The sequence below is a fragment of the Vombatus ursinus genome, unplaced genomic scaffold, assembly GCF_900497805.2.
Source record: "Vombatus ursinus unplaced genomic scaffold, bare-nosed wombat genome assembly UNPS02015012.1, whole genome shotgun sequence".
NCBI classification, from domain to species: Eukaryota; Metazoa; Chordata; class Mammalia; order Diprotodontia; family Vombatidae; genus Vombatus; species Vombatus ursinus.
In genome coordinates this window covers 1599464-1615462 of record NW_020954790.1, presented here as the reverse complement: position 1 = coordinate 1615462, position 15999 = coordinate 1599464, and the positions used below count along the sequence as shown (strand labels likewise).

The following is a 15999-nucleotide window of genomic DNA, read 5'->3' as shown; positions in this document are numbered from 1 at the left end:
TCCCCTCTCCCACAGTCCCGTGACCCCCCCCGTCCCCTCCCCCACAGTCTGGTATGACCCCCTGTCCCCTCCCTTACACCCCCAGATCCCAGGTCTTCCTGTCCGCTCCCCCACAGTCCCCAGGATGACCCCCGCCCCCATCCCCACGTCCCCTCCCCCCAGGCCCCACCCCGGCCTGCCTGGCCTGTCCCCCAGGGGGTCTTTGTCGTGTCCCCGCAGCAGCTGGAGCTCATCAGCCCTTTCCAGCTTTACTTCAACCCGGACCTCATCTTCAGGAAGTTCCAGGTGACTGGCCAGGGTCAAGGTCAGGGGAGAGGGAGGGGGGTCGGGGAGGGCCCCCCTCCCCCTTGGCCTCCCCCCCCCCCCCCCCCCCCCCGCCCAAGCCGGACAGAGCCAAGACCCTCGGGCGCCCCATGGTCACAGCGTCAGAGAAGGAGGGACGGACTGGTGCAGACCAGACTCAGTGCCCCCTTCAGCCCCTCCTGGGTGACTGGGCCTGGGGGGAGAGCGGGACGGAGGGGCCCCCTCCCATCCTCCAGGAGCGGGTGTTCTCGGTGAGATCCTCAGGAAGGGGCCGGGGCCGGGAGAGGGCGTTAGTTCCAGCAGCCAGGCCTTTGCAGCTGCCTACCCCCCTCCAGACTGTCCGGTTGGGATGTTTCCGATAGTGCCCCTAGGTACAGGTACTGCCGCATGCTGGAGGAAGGGTCTTTCCGGGGACGGACGGCGGATTTTGTCTTCATGTTTCTCTTCGGGGGAGTCCTCATGACGGTATCCTTCCTACCCCATTCCTCCCACCGGGTGCTGGGTGGGGAAAGGCCTGGGTTCTAGTGCCTTCCACGACATGCCCTACAGGGCCCTGCTTAGACCCTTCTACAGACTGGAGGTTACAGGTGTACCAGGGGAGGGCACCTCCGTGCCCAGAGTCCCTGGCACCTCTCTGCCCTTCCCAAAACAACGATCTGAGCTGAGGAAAGGGTGACGAGGGGCCTGTCCCTTTGGAAGGGCTGAAAGGTGCTGCTCGCAGGGCTGCCAAGGTCCACCAGCACCCCGCCCCAGAGGGCCTCGGGTGCCAGGCAAGGGAAGGCCTGTGGCAGTGAGCTCTGGCCTGCGGCAGGCTGTGGAAACAGGAGGCGTGGATTTTGAATCATCTTTGCTTCCATTTGCCCAATCCTCCCAGCCCCACAGTTGCAGGCGCGACCCACACCGCCTTTGAGACCCCTGAGGTGAGCCCACTTAGTGGACACATGGCGAAACTGAGGCCAAAAAACAAAAGTGACTAATGCAGGCAGACAGCCTTTGTGAAGATTATTCTGCTAGCGCCATCTCCATTTTGGAGCTGGGGAAATGGAGGCAGGCAGCGTTGCCCAGCCAGGAAGGATCTGAGGCTGGATTTGAACCCGAGCCCAGTGTTCTGCGTGTGTAACACGGCAGGAAGATCCAGGTCCTGGGCTCCCTCACTTGTGAAATGGGGAGGCCCGCCCTTCGCTCGGACCCTTCCTTGACTCGGGAGCGCCCAGCTCTTCGGGCTCCTGGCCAGCCTCTTCTTCCTGGGCCAGGCCTTCACCATCATGCTGGTGTACGTGTGGAGCCGGCGGAACCCGGACCTTCGGATGAACTTCTTTGGCCTCCTCAACTTCCAAGCGCCCTTCCTGCCCTGGGTGCTCATGGCCTTCTCCCTGCTCCTGGGCAACTCGGTGCTGGTGGACCTGCTGGGTGAGCAGCCTCTTGGGGTGGGGGGAGGGGGGCCCCTGTCCTGGAGGGGCCCTTCTGCTCGGGCCAGGGATGACAGGGTCACAATTTGTGCGGGGGGTTCCTCGGTCCTGGAGGGACCCCTCTGCTGGGTGCTGGGACCAGGGATGGCAGGGTCACAGGGTGCAAGGGGAGGGGGTACCCAGTCCTGGAGGGACTCCTCTGCTGGGTGCTGGGGCCAGGATAGCAGGATCCCATCGTGCGGGGTGGGGGGGCGGGGCAGAGGGTCCCTTTCCCTGAATGAAGCTCCAATGCAAACCTGCACTGTCTGGGGACAGTGCCTTCAGTAGGCCCCACCCCAGCTATGCCTCCAGGTGCCCACACCCTCCAGACTTGCTGTCTTGAGCCTTCTTTGTCCCGTCCCCTGCCTGACCACTTAATGAGCCAGCTGTCTCCTGCTCAGGGATTGCTGTGGGTCACATCTATTACTTCCTTGAAGATGTCTTCCCCAACCAGCCTGGGGGCAAGAAACTACTGCTCACCCCTAGCTTCCTGTGAGTATGGTGGGCTTGGACCTGCTTACCACTGGGGCTCCCTCCCCGCCTCCCAACCCCAAAGCCCCAACCTGTGGGGGACTTCCCCAGATGTCCCTTCTCATCCCCTGGCCATCCAGGAAGCTGATCTTCGATGCCCCTGAAGATGACCCAAATTACAGACCCCTTCCTGAGGAGCAGCCGGGCATGGACCCTATGGACCGGCAACAGTGACCTCTTCCTTCTTCCACCCTGGAAAAGGTGGGCCCATGGCTCTCACCAGGAGGCTTGCATACCCTCCCCTCTCTGTCCCGCACCCAGCCTGGGAGCCCAAGTATGGCTCAGCACTCAGGGGTCCCCACTTCTCTCTCCATCTCTAACGGCCCACAGGAGTGGCCCTGGCCCCTCTCTCCCACTTCAGGAAATGAGATCGATGGGATGATCCCCAAAGGATGAATGTAAGAAAGACTTAGCAGCTTCCATGCAAGTCTTGGCATCCCGCTGCCTTCTTGCAGGAGGCTGGGGGCTGAAGGTCACTTAGGCCTGACCCCACCAGGGGCTTCCTTGGGCAGCCTCCAGCCTGCCAAAGCCTTTGTCACACACCTGAGTGGCAAGGGGAATCTGCCACCTCTCCAGGCTGACTGCTGTCCTCCCGGGTGGGGTGGGCAGCCTGACTTCAAGTTTAAGGGATCTCTGCAGCTTCTCCCAGGGTTTCAATCTTCAGGGCAATTCTTTCCCTATTTGGTGCTGCCCTGGTGGTGCGGTGGGTCAGCCCTCTCCCAGAGCTGGCCTAGGGGAACCTTAAATGGGGTTCAAAGCCAGAGGGGGCTCCCTGAACTTGTGAGAAAGTGCCAGGAGCAGTGAGGACATAATGCAGTCTCCCTGGCCTGGGGCCGGACCACCCAACTGAGCCCTGGAGGTAGCAGGAGGAGATGGTATGGGGCAGGAGGCACAAAGTTTCTCCGTTTCTTTAGCTGTAAAATGTGGACACTCATCTACAATGCTTAAGTAAGTCTGCTGCAAGATGATGCTAGGGGAGTGCCCATATGAGGACCCTCCCCTGGCCTACCTAAACTGAGCCGCTCCTCTCATCCCCAGGACTTTCATTGTCCTTTCTGGGACCACTGCTCCAAGCATCCCACACTCCTGCTCCCCCTCACCCCCAACTCCAAGCCTCATCCTTCCCTCCATTGATGCCCTGGGAACAGGATCAAATCAACTTGGCCATGTTTCTTGGATGGGACGTGCCAACCTGCTCAAGGCCCCAGTCACTATTCCAACAATGAAGCTCAGCCTTTATGAGTGTAAGCCCCTGGAAACAGGGACTTTGGTTTTTGTATTTCGATCCCAACCGTGCCTGACACAATAAACGCTTTGTTCATAACTGATCCCACAACCTCGAGGAAGGAAGGCGTGGCCTGAACCAGCCTCCTGCATGGGTGACTGCAGTGCTACGTAGCCCTTACTGGTCTTTTAAGACAGAGCTGCCCTTGGCTGCCTGGGCACCCAGGCACGTGGGCCTTCAGCTCCTCCTCCATTAGCACAAATTTAGGGTTAGGCCAGGGACAGGCACTTGCTAGGTTTTTTCCTGATCTCCATGACTACAGCTACCTCTCTCCTCTGGTTCCTGACCACGGATCTTACCTTTCTGTCAAGGGAAGGTCTGGGATGTCATGAGAGGTCCAGGGCCTCAGCACCCTCTACCCCCACAGGCTGGGGGCTGACCTGTTTCCACCTGCCACTTGTTAGCGCCACCCTGGTGGCGACAAGCACAAGATCCCTATCCTGGCTGTGCCAGCATGGCCACCAGGCGTCCAAGGTGGGAGAAGAGGACGATGCAGGCAGTCTTGACGGCAGTCTTTCTGAGGGGGCCTGTGGCCCACTGGCCATGGCCCCAGCTGGATCCCAGCCACTCCCTTGTCAAAGCAGACAAGGATGGATGGATGGTCCACGGGATACGTCAGAGGCCTGGATGCCCACCCCACCCCCAGCTCCAGTGTTCTGAGGAGCCCACTCAGTAGACATGGGGCTGGGCAGAGGCAGGCTTCCTCCATGCTCTTGTGGTCAAGGTCAGTTAGACCCGAGTTCAGACCCAGCCTCACACACTAGCCACAATTTGCCTCAGTCTGCTCAGTGGAGATCATACCAGCACCTACTTCGCCAGATTTGCAAAGCACTTAGCCCAGGGCCTGGTGCACAGTAGGCACTGAATAATTCATTCCCTTCCCTAGTCTCCTGCCACCAGATCGAGAGCCCAGGGTCAAGAAGGGTTTGAGAAGCTGATGGATGAAGGGATGGCTGGGCTCATCCACAGAGGCGAGGTGCCCAAGGAGGCCAGGAAGAGCAACCCCCCCTCCCCCATCAGATAACTGAGGACAGGAAGGGCTCACCCCCCCAGTACCCCTGCCAAGGGCTGTGCCAAGCAAGTGATCACCCCACATTCTCTTTATTTAAAAAAATCTTCCTAGCTGTGCCCTGGGCACCTATACACACAAAACAAATCCTATCAGACCAGAAAAGCCCTCCTGCACCCCTCCTGACCCTGGGCCAGGGACGGGATCCACAGGCAGACTGGGCAGGGCAGTGGATGAGGGGCCCCAGTGAAGGGCTGCACCCCTCCCCGCCAGCCTCTTCTGCCCACAGAGAAAAGGAAAGAAGGTCCCACCTTCCAGAGACTCCACCACGAGGGGTCAGTGGGCTACCAGGCTGGGGCGGTGTTGGCCAAACGTCTCATCCGCCTGTGGAGCAGAAGAGACAGTTAATGAGGGAAGGAGACCCTCACTGAGCACCCAGCTCAGGCCCACCTTCTCACTCCCCGTCCAAACACAGCCCTCCCTCTAGCATCACCTGGCTGGTCCACAAGTGGGCTGAGCTGGGGCCTAGAGGACCCTGGGAAAGGCTGGGGCCAGCACAGACCCTGACCACCATGGGAAGGAAGCCCTGGCTAGCTGGGGGCAGTCCCTCCTTTGGCCCAAACAGAGCCCTGGGCTTGGAGTCTGGACAGACGTATGTTCAAGCCCAACCGCAGACACAAACTGGGTGACCCAGGGCCTCAGTTTCCTCATTTGTAAAACAGGCATCCTGATAGGGACCCCGAGCGCATGACAAAGGCACCTGGTATTCCTGTCCTGGTCTCTAATCTTTTTCTCCATCTCAGCATCTGTCAAGGTCTCCAGGAGTGGGCACCACTGGTCAGCATCGCCAGTGTTCCGAATTGCAATCTCGACAGTAGGCAAAGGGTTCTCACTGAGGAGGGACAGACACACATGTTAGGAAAGAGATGCTCCAGCCCCTCGGATCCCCCTTCCTCCTAGCTCCCGCTGGGGCGGCCTCAGTGCTCCACTACTGGCCTGTCTTCAAAAGACGCCCTCCATCCTCCCGCCCGCTGGATGGCCCGAGCCCGCCGCTGTCTGACAGCAAGAGTCAGCACCGGGGGAATGGGAAGCACGAGCCCCCACTGGTGTGCACCACTCCAGGCTCAGCACTGTATGCGCATACACATGCATGCACGCGCGCACACACATATGCACGCACACCTGGGGGTGGGGAGTACAGCAACATGCTCAACCTCAAGGACCCCCAGCAAGGCCAGCGGCCCACACTGCCACTCTCCACGATGGCCAGACTGGTCTCCCCTCCAGCACCACGTCTGAGGTGTGGGATCCCTGGCCAGCTCAAATACCACCTCAAGGGCTCCAGCTTCACCAGCCCCCTGCCCCAATGCCCTCACGTTTCTTTAGGACGTGTTTTCTAGATGTGTCTGTGTAACCTGCCCAGATCATAAGCTGCTCGAGGGCAAGGGGTAGGGTTAGGGTTAGTGACCATTCTCCTCTTGGCAGCCCCTGCCCTCCACCAGCTCATTCTCCTGAGGAATCAACGTGTGCACAGAGAAAATGAGACACAATCAATACAAAAACATGGGAGGAGGTCGAGTTGGGGGAACTGAGCTGAGTCTGGGAGGAAAGTGGAGCTTCTGAGTGGGGGACAGAAGGAGGGAGAAGATCCCACACGCAGGGACAGCAGGTGCAAAGGCACCAGGACACCATTTTGGGAGTCACGTCAGCTCAGCCCTCAGGGCCAAAAAGCACTTTGTCTTCTCTCCCTGAGTCAACAGGGAACCACTGAAGGCTCTGGAGCAGAGTGGTCATCTGGTCAGACCATGCTCTAGGAATATCAATTTAGCATCTACGCCGAGGATTGGAAAAAGGAGCCACTGGATTCAGGAAACTAAGCCTAGGCTAGGGGATGAAAGGTGAAGAACAGCAGCAATGGAACACGGCGGTGACAAGGGGAATGGCCCCCATGGGGTCATCCAGGTGGAGACCCGGGCCTGGAGCTCAGGAGAGAGGTGAGGGCTAGAGCAAAGAGCTGGGCCGACGTCCTCGCTGATCCATCTGGCTGGGTAACACTGCTGTCTCAAAGTCACAGAGAAACTCTCCAAACGTGCCACAGCCTGCCTTGGGAGGCTCCTCGGCAAAAGCAGAATGGCTGTTTATGGGGTGGGGTCAGGGACGAATGAACTAGGTGTCACTGAGGTCCTTCCTCTTCCCTGTGCTGCTGGGATCTGTGGCCATGAAGGGCATTTCTGTACTAGGAATATCCTACGCAGAAGAGCGAGCAGATTTACACCAAAAAAAAGACCTTCAATTACACTCCTCCTGAGGGAATTCCTAACCCATGCTTTCAATCCCAAGGCTACCACAACCCAGGCCTGTAACACTGACTCAGAGGCAACTGGTGGCACAGTAGGCCTGGGCCTGGAGTCCTCAGTTCAAATTTGCTGCTGGCCATGTGACCCTGGCCAAGTCACTTCACCCGTTTGTCTCAGTTTCCTCAACTGCAAGATGGAATAACAATAGAACCTTCGTTGCAAGGTTGCTGTGAGGACTGAGCGTTCAGGACCGTGCCTGGCACACAGCAGGCACTAGATAAGTTCTTATACCCTTTCTTTTGCCTTACCCAACCCTGATCCTGATAGGCAAAAGGGAGCTGCCCTCCCCTGGCCTTCCCCTCCTCCAATATGCGAGTCACAAGCTAGTACGTGTGCAAGTGTCCGGCCCACTACTAGATGGGAAGCTCCAGGAGGGCAGACAGGCTTGGTATCCCCCCCACCTACCACCTAGCCCTGCAATCTACACAAAAACCGACTTAACTTGAAGCAAAGCTAATGACCCTCATCTCTACCCATGTGCGCACATCCCTGGCCAAGGGCCAGGCAGAAGAGGCCTGGGGAAGGGAGCTTTGATGAGCTCTTCTCATTGAACAGAGGAAGGGCTATAGCTGTTCTCCACCTGGTGATGACACGCTGAGGATGGAAGGGCTTGGCACCGATCATGCTGATTAAGGTCGTCCCATCCTGGAGGCTTCAGACAACAAAGAATCTCCCACCCCCAGATGACTGACTGGTGGGACTGCTGACACAGGGCTCTGCCCACATCAGTGCCCTGCTGCAGGGTTGGGGCTTTGGGAACTGACGACAAGCCCAAACCACATGAATCATGCCCAGGGAGAAAGGAGCAGGGACCAAGCCGGTCCCTCCTGGAACAGACACACGCCTGGTTCTCAAATGAAACCAGCCAGAGGCCAGGTGGCCCGACTCCGGAATCTGTGCCCTTCAGCTCTCATAAGACTCAGTTAAACAGTAACAGAGCAGACCGCCAGAGTCCAAAGCCGAGCCAGCCGGTTGGATGAGGCATCTGCAAGACCCTCAGGCCTGGAAGGAGCCTCAAGCAGGGCTTGGGAAATGGCAGGCAAGCAGCTGCTGGAGCTAAGAAGTCAAGGGGACCTGGGAAGGCCTTCTGGCCCAAGCCAGGCCTCAAGCAGGCCGTCCCCTCCACCCCTCCCAGCCTCTGCAGGAATCACCCTGGGGGCAGAGCCCCACCCTGCCCTCAGGCCTCCTTGCAGCCCCTGTGCCCCCACTGCTCCTGAAGGCAGGCTGTCTAGGCCGCTGGATGTCCAGCAGCTTCTCAATGTCCTGATGGGACCCCTTTGGCCACCCAGCTGCACCTCAAGAAGACTGTGGAACCTGCGGCACCGTCCCTCCCCAGTGTGGGGGCAGGAGGCCACTCCACGCCTCCCATTTCATCCCTGGGACAACCCTTCTGCCTCAGTTCAGCTCAAGCCCAGAGGCCACATCTGCTTTTCCTCCCCCACCAAGGGGCTGAAAAAGCCCCCAGGTCACGTGGTTTGGGACAGTAAAGAAAGCTGTGGTCTCCAGAAAGATGACACTGTATGGAAGCCCTCTGGGCCAAGACCAGCATTGACCAAAACCAGGAAAGGGAGGTGGTGACCAAACTGACAGGCCAGGGAAGCTGGGCTGGGGAACAGACACCTTTCCCTCTCTCCCACCCTCTGGGCCTCAGCTTCCCATCTGGGAGGTGGAGAGGCTTAGCCAGCGCCAACCGCCTCCTGGACAAAACACCAGATTGGGTCTCCCCCACCCCAGGAACCGCTCTGGGAGGAGTCACAGACGGGGACTTTTCTGGGCAGCTCCAGGCAGGCCTGGATGCCTCCAGTGCCCACCTACCCCTCGCCAACTGCCAACAGGGAACCCACCAGTTTGATGGCCCCAGAGAAACGAGAATTCCTCCCATAAACCTCTGGGGCCTCATGCCAGGCCGTCAAGGGATCACTGTGGGGCCAGAGGAAGCAAGACCCTGCCATCCACAAGCCATGGCCTCCAGCTTTCTGGCCCCTGGGCTCCAAGGGGAAAAAAGGCCCTGCCAAAACAGCGTCCCTTCTGTGGCCCTGCCCCAAGGCAGCGTCCGGCTGGTGCACAGGCCCAGCCCAGAGCAGGCAGACGACAGAGAGAGCCCGCCCGCAGGCCCTGGGGGCACTCCAGGGCCCACTGCACCAGGCAGCAAGCTGCACCCCTCATGGCAGAATGAAGAGTCACCCCGGCGAGCTGCTGGACCAGACAAGTGGAGGATCCCCACCAGCTCCGCGCGCACGTGTGCACGCACGCACGCGCACACACACACACACACACCATGAAGCTGTGCTGGGCCTCCAGGAGAGAGGGTGGTGGGCTGCCGCCACCCCTGCCCCCGTGGGATGGGGGAAGGAGATCCCACAGCAAAGGTCAAAGAGACAAAGGTCAGGCCCGCCCCCACCTGCCATGACCCCTACCTGAAAGCGTAGGTCTTCTGATGCCAGCTGAGCTGGCCCCGAATGCTGTAAGCGATGGTGGTGACAAACTCCCCGCCGAGGCCGAGCTCCGAGCACAGCTTCAGAGCAAACTTTTCCGGGGAGTTCTCCTTCTCAGACATGTCCCATTCAAACTGGTCGACCAGAGAGATGTTTCCCACGTGGATATTCAACTGGACACCGAGACCCGAGAGAGAAGGGGGAAGGACCTCAACACAGGCCCGCCCCCAGAGGCCCCACACACTAAGACAGCAGCAGGGCTGGGATCAGAACCCAGCTCTTCTTCCAGCTCTCCACCCCCTCCCAGAAAGGGGCCCTCCCCATCTCGGAGCATCTGCTAGAGAACAAGGGAGCTGGGCCCCACAGTCTGTAACCTGCAGGTGTCTGGGGTCACATCACAGTCAGAAGGCGCAGACCTGGGTTCTGTCACGACCATAATCTAGTCCATGCCAAGTGTTCTAAACTGGCAAGAGCTGCCGCTCCCCTGCTCGGCGGCCCAACCAGCCCTGAAAGGGACCCCGGGCACTGGAGAGACGGGCCCCGCTAGGCACCTGCTGCGGGCAAGCTGGCCACGGACCAGGCAAGAATCAGGTCTTCCTGTCCCAGAGGCCAAGGGCCCAGAGTCCCTGCCAACCTTAAGGGGTCTTTCTACTCTTCCTCACACCTCCAAGTCCTGAGCCTGGGTCTGCAGCAGGCCAGGGGCCCCCCTCTACCTCAAAGGGTCTTTCTACCCCTCCCCTCCCCCCAAGTCCTGAGCCTGGGTCTGCAGCAGCCAGGGGGCCTCCCCCCTACCTTGATGATGACTCGCTGGTCTGACTGGTCCTCCAGGAGGCTGTCCGTGGGGTAGGACTCTATCTGCTGCCGGATGGCAGAGGCAATGGCAGGGACAAAGGTCAGGGGGTTCAGATCTAAGTCATCGCACAGAATTTCTGAGAACATTTCCGGGGTCATCAATTTCTCTGAGATCAGAGGCAAGAGGCAGCCAGTGAGTGTCCAAGCAAGGAAAGAGCCCCTCCTCCCAGGACCCCTGCTGGGGGGCCTGAGGCCTGTCACACTCACTCCATGACCAACAATGATGTCTGCGCAGACGGATGAGAGACCCAGGCCCCAAAAGCCCAGAAGCTCAGAGCAGAAGGGGGCCTCGAAGACCCCTGGCCCTCCCGCTGGGAACCACGTCCTGACCCCAATCCTTCCAAAGGTATTCACGCTGTCCTCCAGGCTCCGGCAGCCCTCGGCTGGTGCGCCACAGCAGGAGACTGAGGCAGGGCACTGGCCTCAGCCTCCCTCCCCAGAGGGCCCTCCTCCCATGCACTCCACAGACCCTTTCAGATGCCCTTGTCGGCTTCTATGTTCAAACATCAGCTCCTCGTGAGGAGACAGCCAAGGAGGGAAGAATAAGTGAGGAAGACCTGGGGTCTGGACCTCTCTTGTCTCACAGAAGGCTCTTAGTGCTCAGAGCTGGGCTCTGGCCTCAAGACACTCACTCACTGTGGGATCTTAGGAAAGTCACTGAACCTGTCTGCCTCAAGTCTCCTCAGCTGTAAAATGAGGATACTAACAGCACTTGCCTCCGAACCCACGAGATCCTATTACCACAGTTCCTGATACATAGTAGGTGCTCTATATATACTTGTTCCTTGGACAGGCAGACTGAGGCTGGTCTCAGGGGCATTCTTGGCCCCCTGAAAACAATCACTATCCTGTCCTGGCCCGTCCTCGCTCCTCCTCCCCCCAATTACTCGCAGGTGGGGCCTTCAGATCCGCCATCTTGGGCCAGGCCATGGGATCTAAGCCGCCTCCTTTCCACCCTCTGTCGCCTCCTCGGGGTGCAGTGTGGCAATATCTCGGCTGGCTGGCCTCTCGGAAGATGGGGCAGAGTGGAGCTCAACACCCAGCTCTTCATTCCACTGGTCAATCCAGATAGCCACCACAGCCTACAGCCGCCAACCATGAAGTGCTGGTTCACTCGTTAGCCATAGCACCACGTCAGATGACAACTTCTTAAGCGAGGACACCAAAGGATGCCCTTCTTCAAGATTCGAGGCTCTGCTGTCCTGACCCTATCCCAAGGCAAACACCTTAACAAACATTCATCAGCTCAGTCACCTTCTCCCAAATGTCCTGGTGATGGAAGGAGGATGGATGGATGGGAGGCTGCACAGATGACAGACGGATAGACAGACAGATGGAGGGATGGGTGGACGGGTGGATGGATGGACAGACGGATGGACAGATGAATGGATGGAGGGATAACAGATGGATGGGTGGATAAATAATGGATGGACAGATGATAGACAGATGGATGGATGGACCATGAATGGATGGAGAGATGATGGACGGGTAGATAAATGATGGACAGAGATGGATGGATAACGGATGGATGGATGAACAGATAGATAATGGATAGATGATGGACAGATGGATAATGAATGGATAGAGGGATGGAGGGATAATGGATGGAACGGGACAGACGGATGGCTGACAGATGGCTCTGCTTCTGGTTTCCCCTAGCCAGGCCCTGGACTTCCTCAGGTGAGTCTAGTTTGGTCCATAACGTGCCATTGCTCTCCTGTAATTTCTGGGGAAGGTGCACACCGCGACAGCCCCAGCCCAGCACTCTGGGAGTGCCAACCTGCCGAGCCTCAGCAACACGTCTGTCCTCTGAGGCCCTCGCTCCTCCAGCAGACACCTACATCACCCTAAGGTCAGTCTCCAGGTAGCCTCTCCCTGGCACCGCTGCTGCTTGCCACAGGGATCTCCAGGTATCTACCCGCTTCCCTCTGGCCTTCCTCCCAGCAGCCCAGCAGCCCAACTCAGAGTGCAGGCTCCACTCTTGGGGGAAGGACCTGGACGTGTGTTTCATGGCCTTCCCAGGCCTTCCCCTCCTTGGGGCCCTTTCCAAGAGCACCATTCCTGCCTTCTTCTGAATGTGACAAGCTGTGAGAAGAGCCTCCAGCACTTTCCTTGAGCGGCCAGGAGGCAGCTACCTTCCCTTTGGGGAGACTGCGGTCTGTTCCTGCACCGTCCACCTGCCCCATGCTGGCTGATAACTGCCCGCCTGCCCTTCTCACTGGCTCCCCAAGCAAGACTGTAGGCTTGCTCTCCCAGGAGGCTCAGGCTGCCCTCAGCACGCCACGGCTCCATTTCCCAGGCACCCAGCTTTTTTGGGTCATCTGCCCTAGTTAGGCCCCCTGAAGCAGTCAGCTTGGCTCTAGATGGCTCATTTTAGGAAGAGGCCAACCAGGCTGCTGAGGGAGTCTGAATCTCGGGCCACATGCAGAATAAGCTAAAGGTAGAAAGGTGAAGATGGGGAGACCTGATGCCAGCTGTGCCCAGGTGACACCATGCGCTCAGCCCCAGCGGAGGTCTGGCCTAATGCCCAGAGCTCTGCAGTAGGGGCAGAGTCTGTGCCTCTCAACCAAACGCTACCTCGATCACCCACAAGGGGCTGGTTCCCTTTACCATCGGAGGCACTCTGTTCAATGCGCACGTCTGACAGGACAGTTCTGAGCAGGGTCCCTGGGCTTCTTCCCAAAGGACCCAGGACCCAAGCAAGGCCCATACACCCGGCCTGGGGCCAGACGCAGCCCCAGGCAAAAGCCCAAGCCCTCCACAAACCGTTCATGTTCCACGTGAAGGCATCTCTTAGTTTTTGTCCATCGATCTCCATGTCCAGCCTGATAGGGACCAGAACCTCAGGCTGGGAAGCATTTTCATGAATCACCGCAGGGTCGTGGTCATCAAAGCTGAAAAGAGAGAGTGAGGGGTTCAGCAACAGAGCCATCCAGCACCCCAAGGCCGATGCCGCCCCTGGCCAGAACACGAGGTTCCTAAGAGATCCCACACGCCCCATCACAGCCAGAAGAGGCCAGCAGCTGACCACAAGCCTCAGTTTCCCAGCTAGACACAGGGGATCACAACACAGCCACTATCGGACTCCTACTTCCTCATCTGTATGGGGATAACAACAGGTCTGTGGTGAGACCAAGTAAGATACTTTGTCAAGGGCTTGAGACGGCAGCTAAGGAATCAGGACGCCCCACATTCAAACCCACCCTCAGATGCTCACTAGCGGTGTCACCTGAGCTCAGTCACTGCCTCAGTTTCCTCATCAATACACCGGGGACCATAATAGCAACTACCTCCTAGGACTGTCATGAGGACCACACGAGTGGACACAGCGCTCGGCGCACCTTCAGGTGCTAGAAAAACCTGAGCCACTGTCGTCCCCATCATCACCGGCACCACACCCACCAGCCGCGGCTCACCAGAGGGGAAACGTCCTCTTCTTATCTCTGCCCATGCGGTTCCTGTTGATGGTGGTGGAACAGGGCACGGCGTCCAGATGGTGGGAGCTGTTTGGCAATGTCGGAACCCACTGGCTGTTCCTCTTGGCCTTCTGTTCCCTAGAGGGTGGGGAGAGGGCAAAGAGCAGTCAGGCGGGGGCACTGGTGTCTCGAGGCACACACACCGCCCCCCCACTGGATGGACAGGTACCCCAAAGGCAGGGCCCATGCTGGAGTAGAAATGAGGAGGGGGGACACAGGAATGCGAGCCTGGGGGCAGCTAGGTGGTGGAGTGGATAGAGCACTGGCCCTGGAGTCAGGAGGACTTGAGTTCAAATCCGGTCTCAGACCAGACATCATTTGACACTTACTAGCTATGTGACCCTGGGCAAGTCACTTAACTCCAACTGCCTCGCCAAAAAAAAAAAAAAAGCGAACCAGGCCAGCCTGAGTCTCAGCATCAGAAAGAACAAGGCCCCACCAGCACCCCGCGCGCGGTCTGTCAGAAGCCTTGTTCTGCTCTTGTTCTGAATGTCACTGAGTCGTTGGTCTTTGACAGGGCAGGACCCCCTCTCGGTCACTCAACAGAAAGCAGAGAAACAGAAGGCCAAAGGGACCGGCCCAGCTCTCACTCCCTGAGCTGCCAGGGATGCTGATGGATGACGTGATGCCCCCATTCACACAGCTGACCAGAGTCAAAGGCAGGATTGAGCCCAGAAGACCAGGGTGCCTGCCTCAGCACCCTCATCTGTCAGAGCATGACCGTCTTAGCCCCTCCCTGCCCACAGAGAATGGGGCTCAAGGGCCACAGATGCCAGCACAGTGGGAGCTCCCAGCCCAAGTCTCTGACACACAGGAGTAAAGATGGTGGGATTGAGGTTGCCCTCTGGCCCTTGCGCTGCTCTCGGCATTTCGAGGCTGCACTGTGAGCCCCAGGCACCCTCCTCCCTCAGAGGACAGTGGGCTGCCTTGCAGTTTCGGGGGGGATTTGGTGACCTTGCATTCACTTCCTATGCCAACCCCGTGCCAGCCCTGGCAGGTGCCCTGCTGCTGGCGTTGGGGCACCACCCATGGGGCTCTGGGCAACCCACCTCCCTTGCCTCCCTGTGGGTCGACCCTGTTACCTGAGATAGGTGGGAGGTTCTGTGCTGATGGACACAGCCTTGTACTTCTCATCATTCCCATCGAGTATTTCCTCAACTTCCGAGGCTTTTAGCAGGGTCACGCTGGTGGCCAGGGTGGTGTAGCCATGATCTAAACCCAAAAAGACACGGCAGCCGTCACGCAGGACACCACAGCTGGAGGGCTAAGAAGGCGCGTCCAGGCGGGCATGCACACTGGAGGCAGGACAGCAAGGCGTCAACCCTGGTCCAAAGGAGTCTGCTGCCCACCCCAGGGGCTCTCCCTGAAGCAGCGCCCACGATCGGCGCCTCAACACACAAAGGAGGCCAAGCGGGGTCTGGGGTAGAGCCTCCCCTGAATGGCAGGAGTGAGCTCACTGCAGTCAGAAGGGAACACAAAGTGGTGGCCAGGAAGCCAGACTGACCGGCCGACCAGAGGGCCAAAGACTGGCTCCCGAGTGCCCCCACCTGCCACCCCCACAGGACACCCCCAAGGCAGGCCTGCAAAGCACCACAGACACGACCACAGACACAGACACGGTATCTCCGGACAGATGGACAAGGCCACAAAGCAACAAAGATGTTCCCAAACCCCCCAAGCACAGGCATGCCATGCCACTGACATGCGTCCAAGCCCGGCGTGGTTGGCGACTCGAGCCTCCCCAAGCGCGCCATGGGCTGCATCAGTCACCGGGTACGTCGACATGCCCACAGCCACACGGGAAAGCCTCTGAGCTCTCCTAAAGCGCTTTAAGGACCGAGGCGTCTTCACGGCCCCAGCCCCGAGCCCACCCCTGGCCCCCTTAGCCATGTGCCTCCCCCCCCTCCCCGTGAAGACACCCCGGGGCCCTAAAACGCTTTATCATCTCTCTCGAGGCAGTTTGGAAACAGGCTTACAAACCCTTGTGAAGACGCACCCTTAGCGCTAGGTTTGGATTTTTTACCATGTGATGACGCCACAATTTTCTTCCTCTCCTCCACGGTGGCAAGGCGCCTCCACAGGGAGGGGTACCTCTTGTACAGAGACCCCCGGAACATGCGCAAGTAGTTCCCCACCTGCCAAGAGGAGAAAGAATCAGAGATGGAGGTGGAGAGGGAGACAGAGACAGAGAGAGAGATGCAGACAGAGATGGAGAGGGGGACGGAGAGGGAGATAGCGACAGAGACAGAGGGAGACAGAGACAGAGAGGAAGAAAGAGATGGAGACAGTGACAGAGGGAGAGA

The 15999-nt window shown here is 58.8% G+C and overlaps 2 protein-coding genes across 2 annotated transcripts in view; one reads left to right on the top strand and one right to left on the bottom strand.

Annotated features, from left to right (window-relative positions):
- LOC114030797 (derlin-3-like) overlaps positions 1-3610 on the top strand; it is a 4258-nt gene extending 648 nt beyond the window's left edge. Inside the window, exons 2-7 of the mRNA XM_027845704.1 lie at positions 220-298; positions 611-768; positions 1518-1713; positions 2153-2243; positions 2363-2483; positions 3321-3610. Of these exons, the coding sequence (XP_027701505.1) occupies positions 220-298; positions 611-768; positions 1518-1713; positions 2153-2243; positions 2363-2456 (618 nt within the window). The 3' untranslated portion in view covers positions 2457-2483; positions 3321-3610. The remainder of the gene's footprint in view (positions 1-219; positions 299-610; positions 769-1517; positions 1714-2152; positions 2244-2362; positions 2484-3320) is intronic.
- A 1039-nt stretch (positions 3611-4649) lies between these two features.
- Positions 4650-15840, bottom strand: SMARCB1 (SWI/SNF related, matrix associated, actin dependent regulator of chromatin, subfamily b, member 1; the record flags this gene model as incomplete). Its single annotated transcript, XM_027845714.1, has 8 exons — positions 4650-4960; positions 5337-5468; positions 9351-9541; positions 10161-10327; positions 12987-13114; positions 13637-13774; positions 14779-14908; positions 15720-15840. Coding segments are annotated over 8 exons (1047 nt in total), but the record flags the coding sequence as incomplete, so codon positions are not given.
- Between the last annotated feature and the right edge of the window lie 159 nt (positions 15841-15999).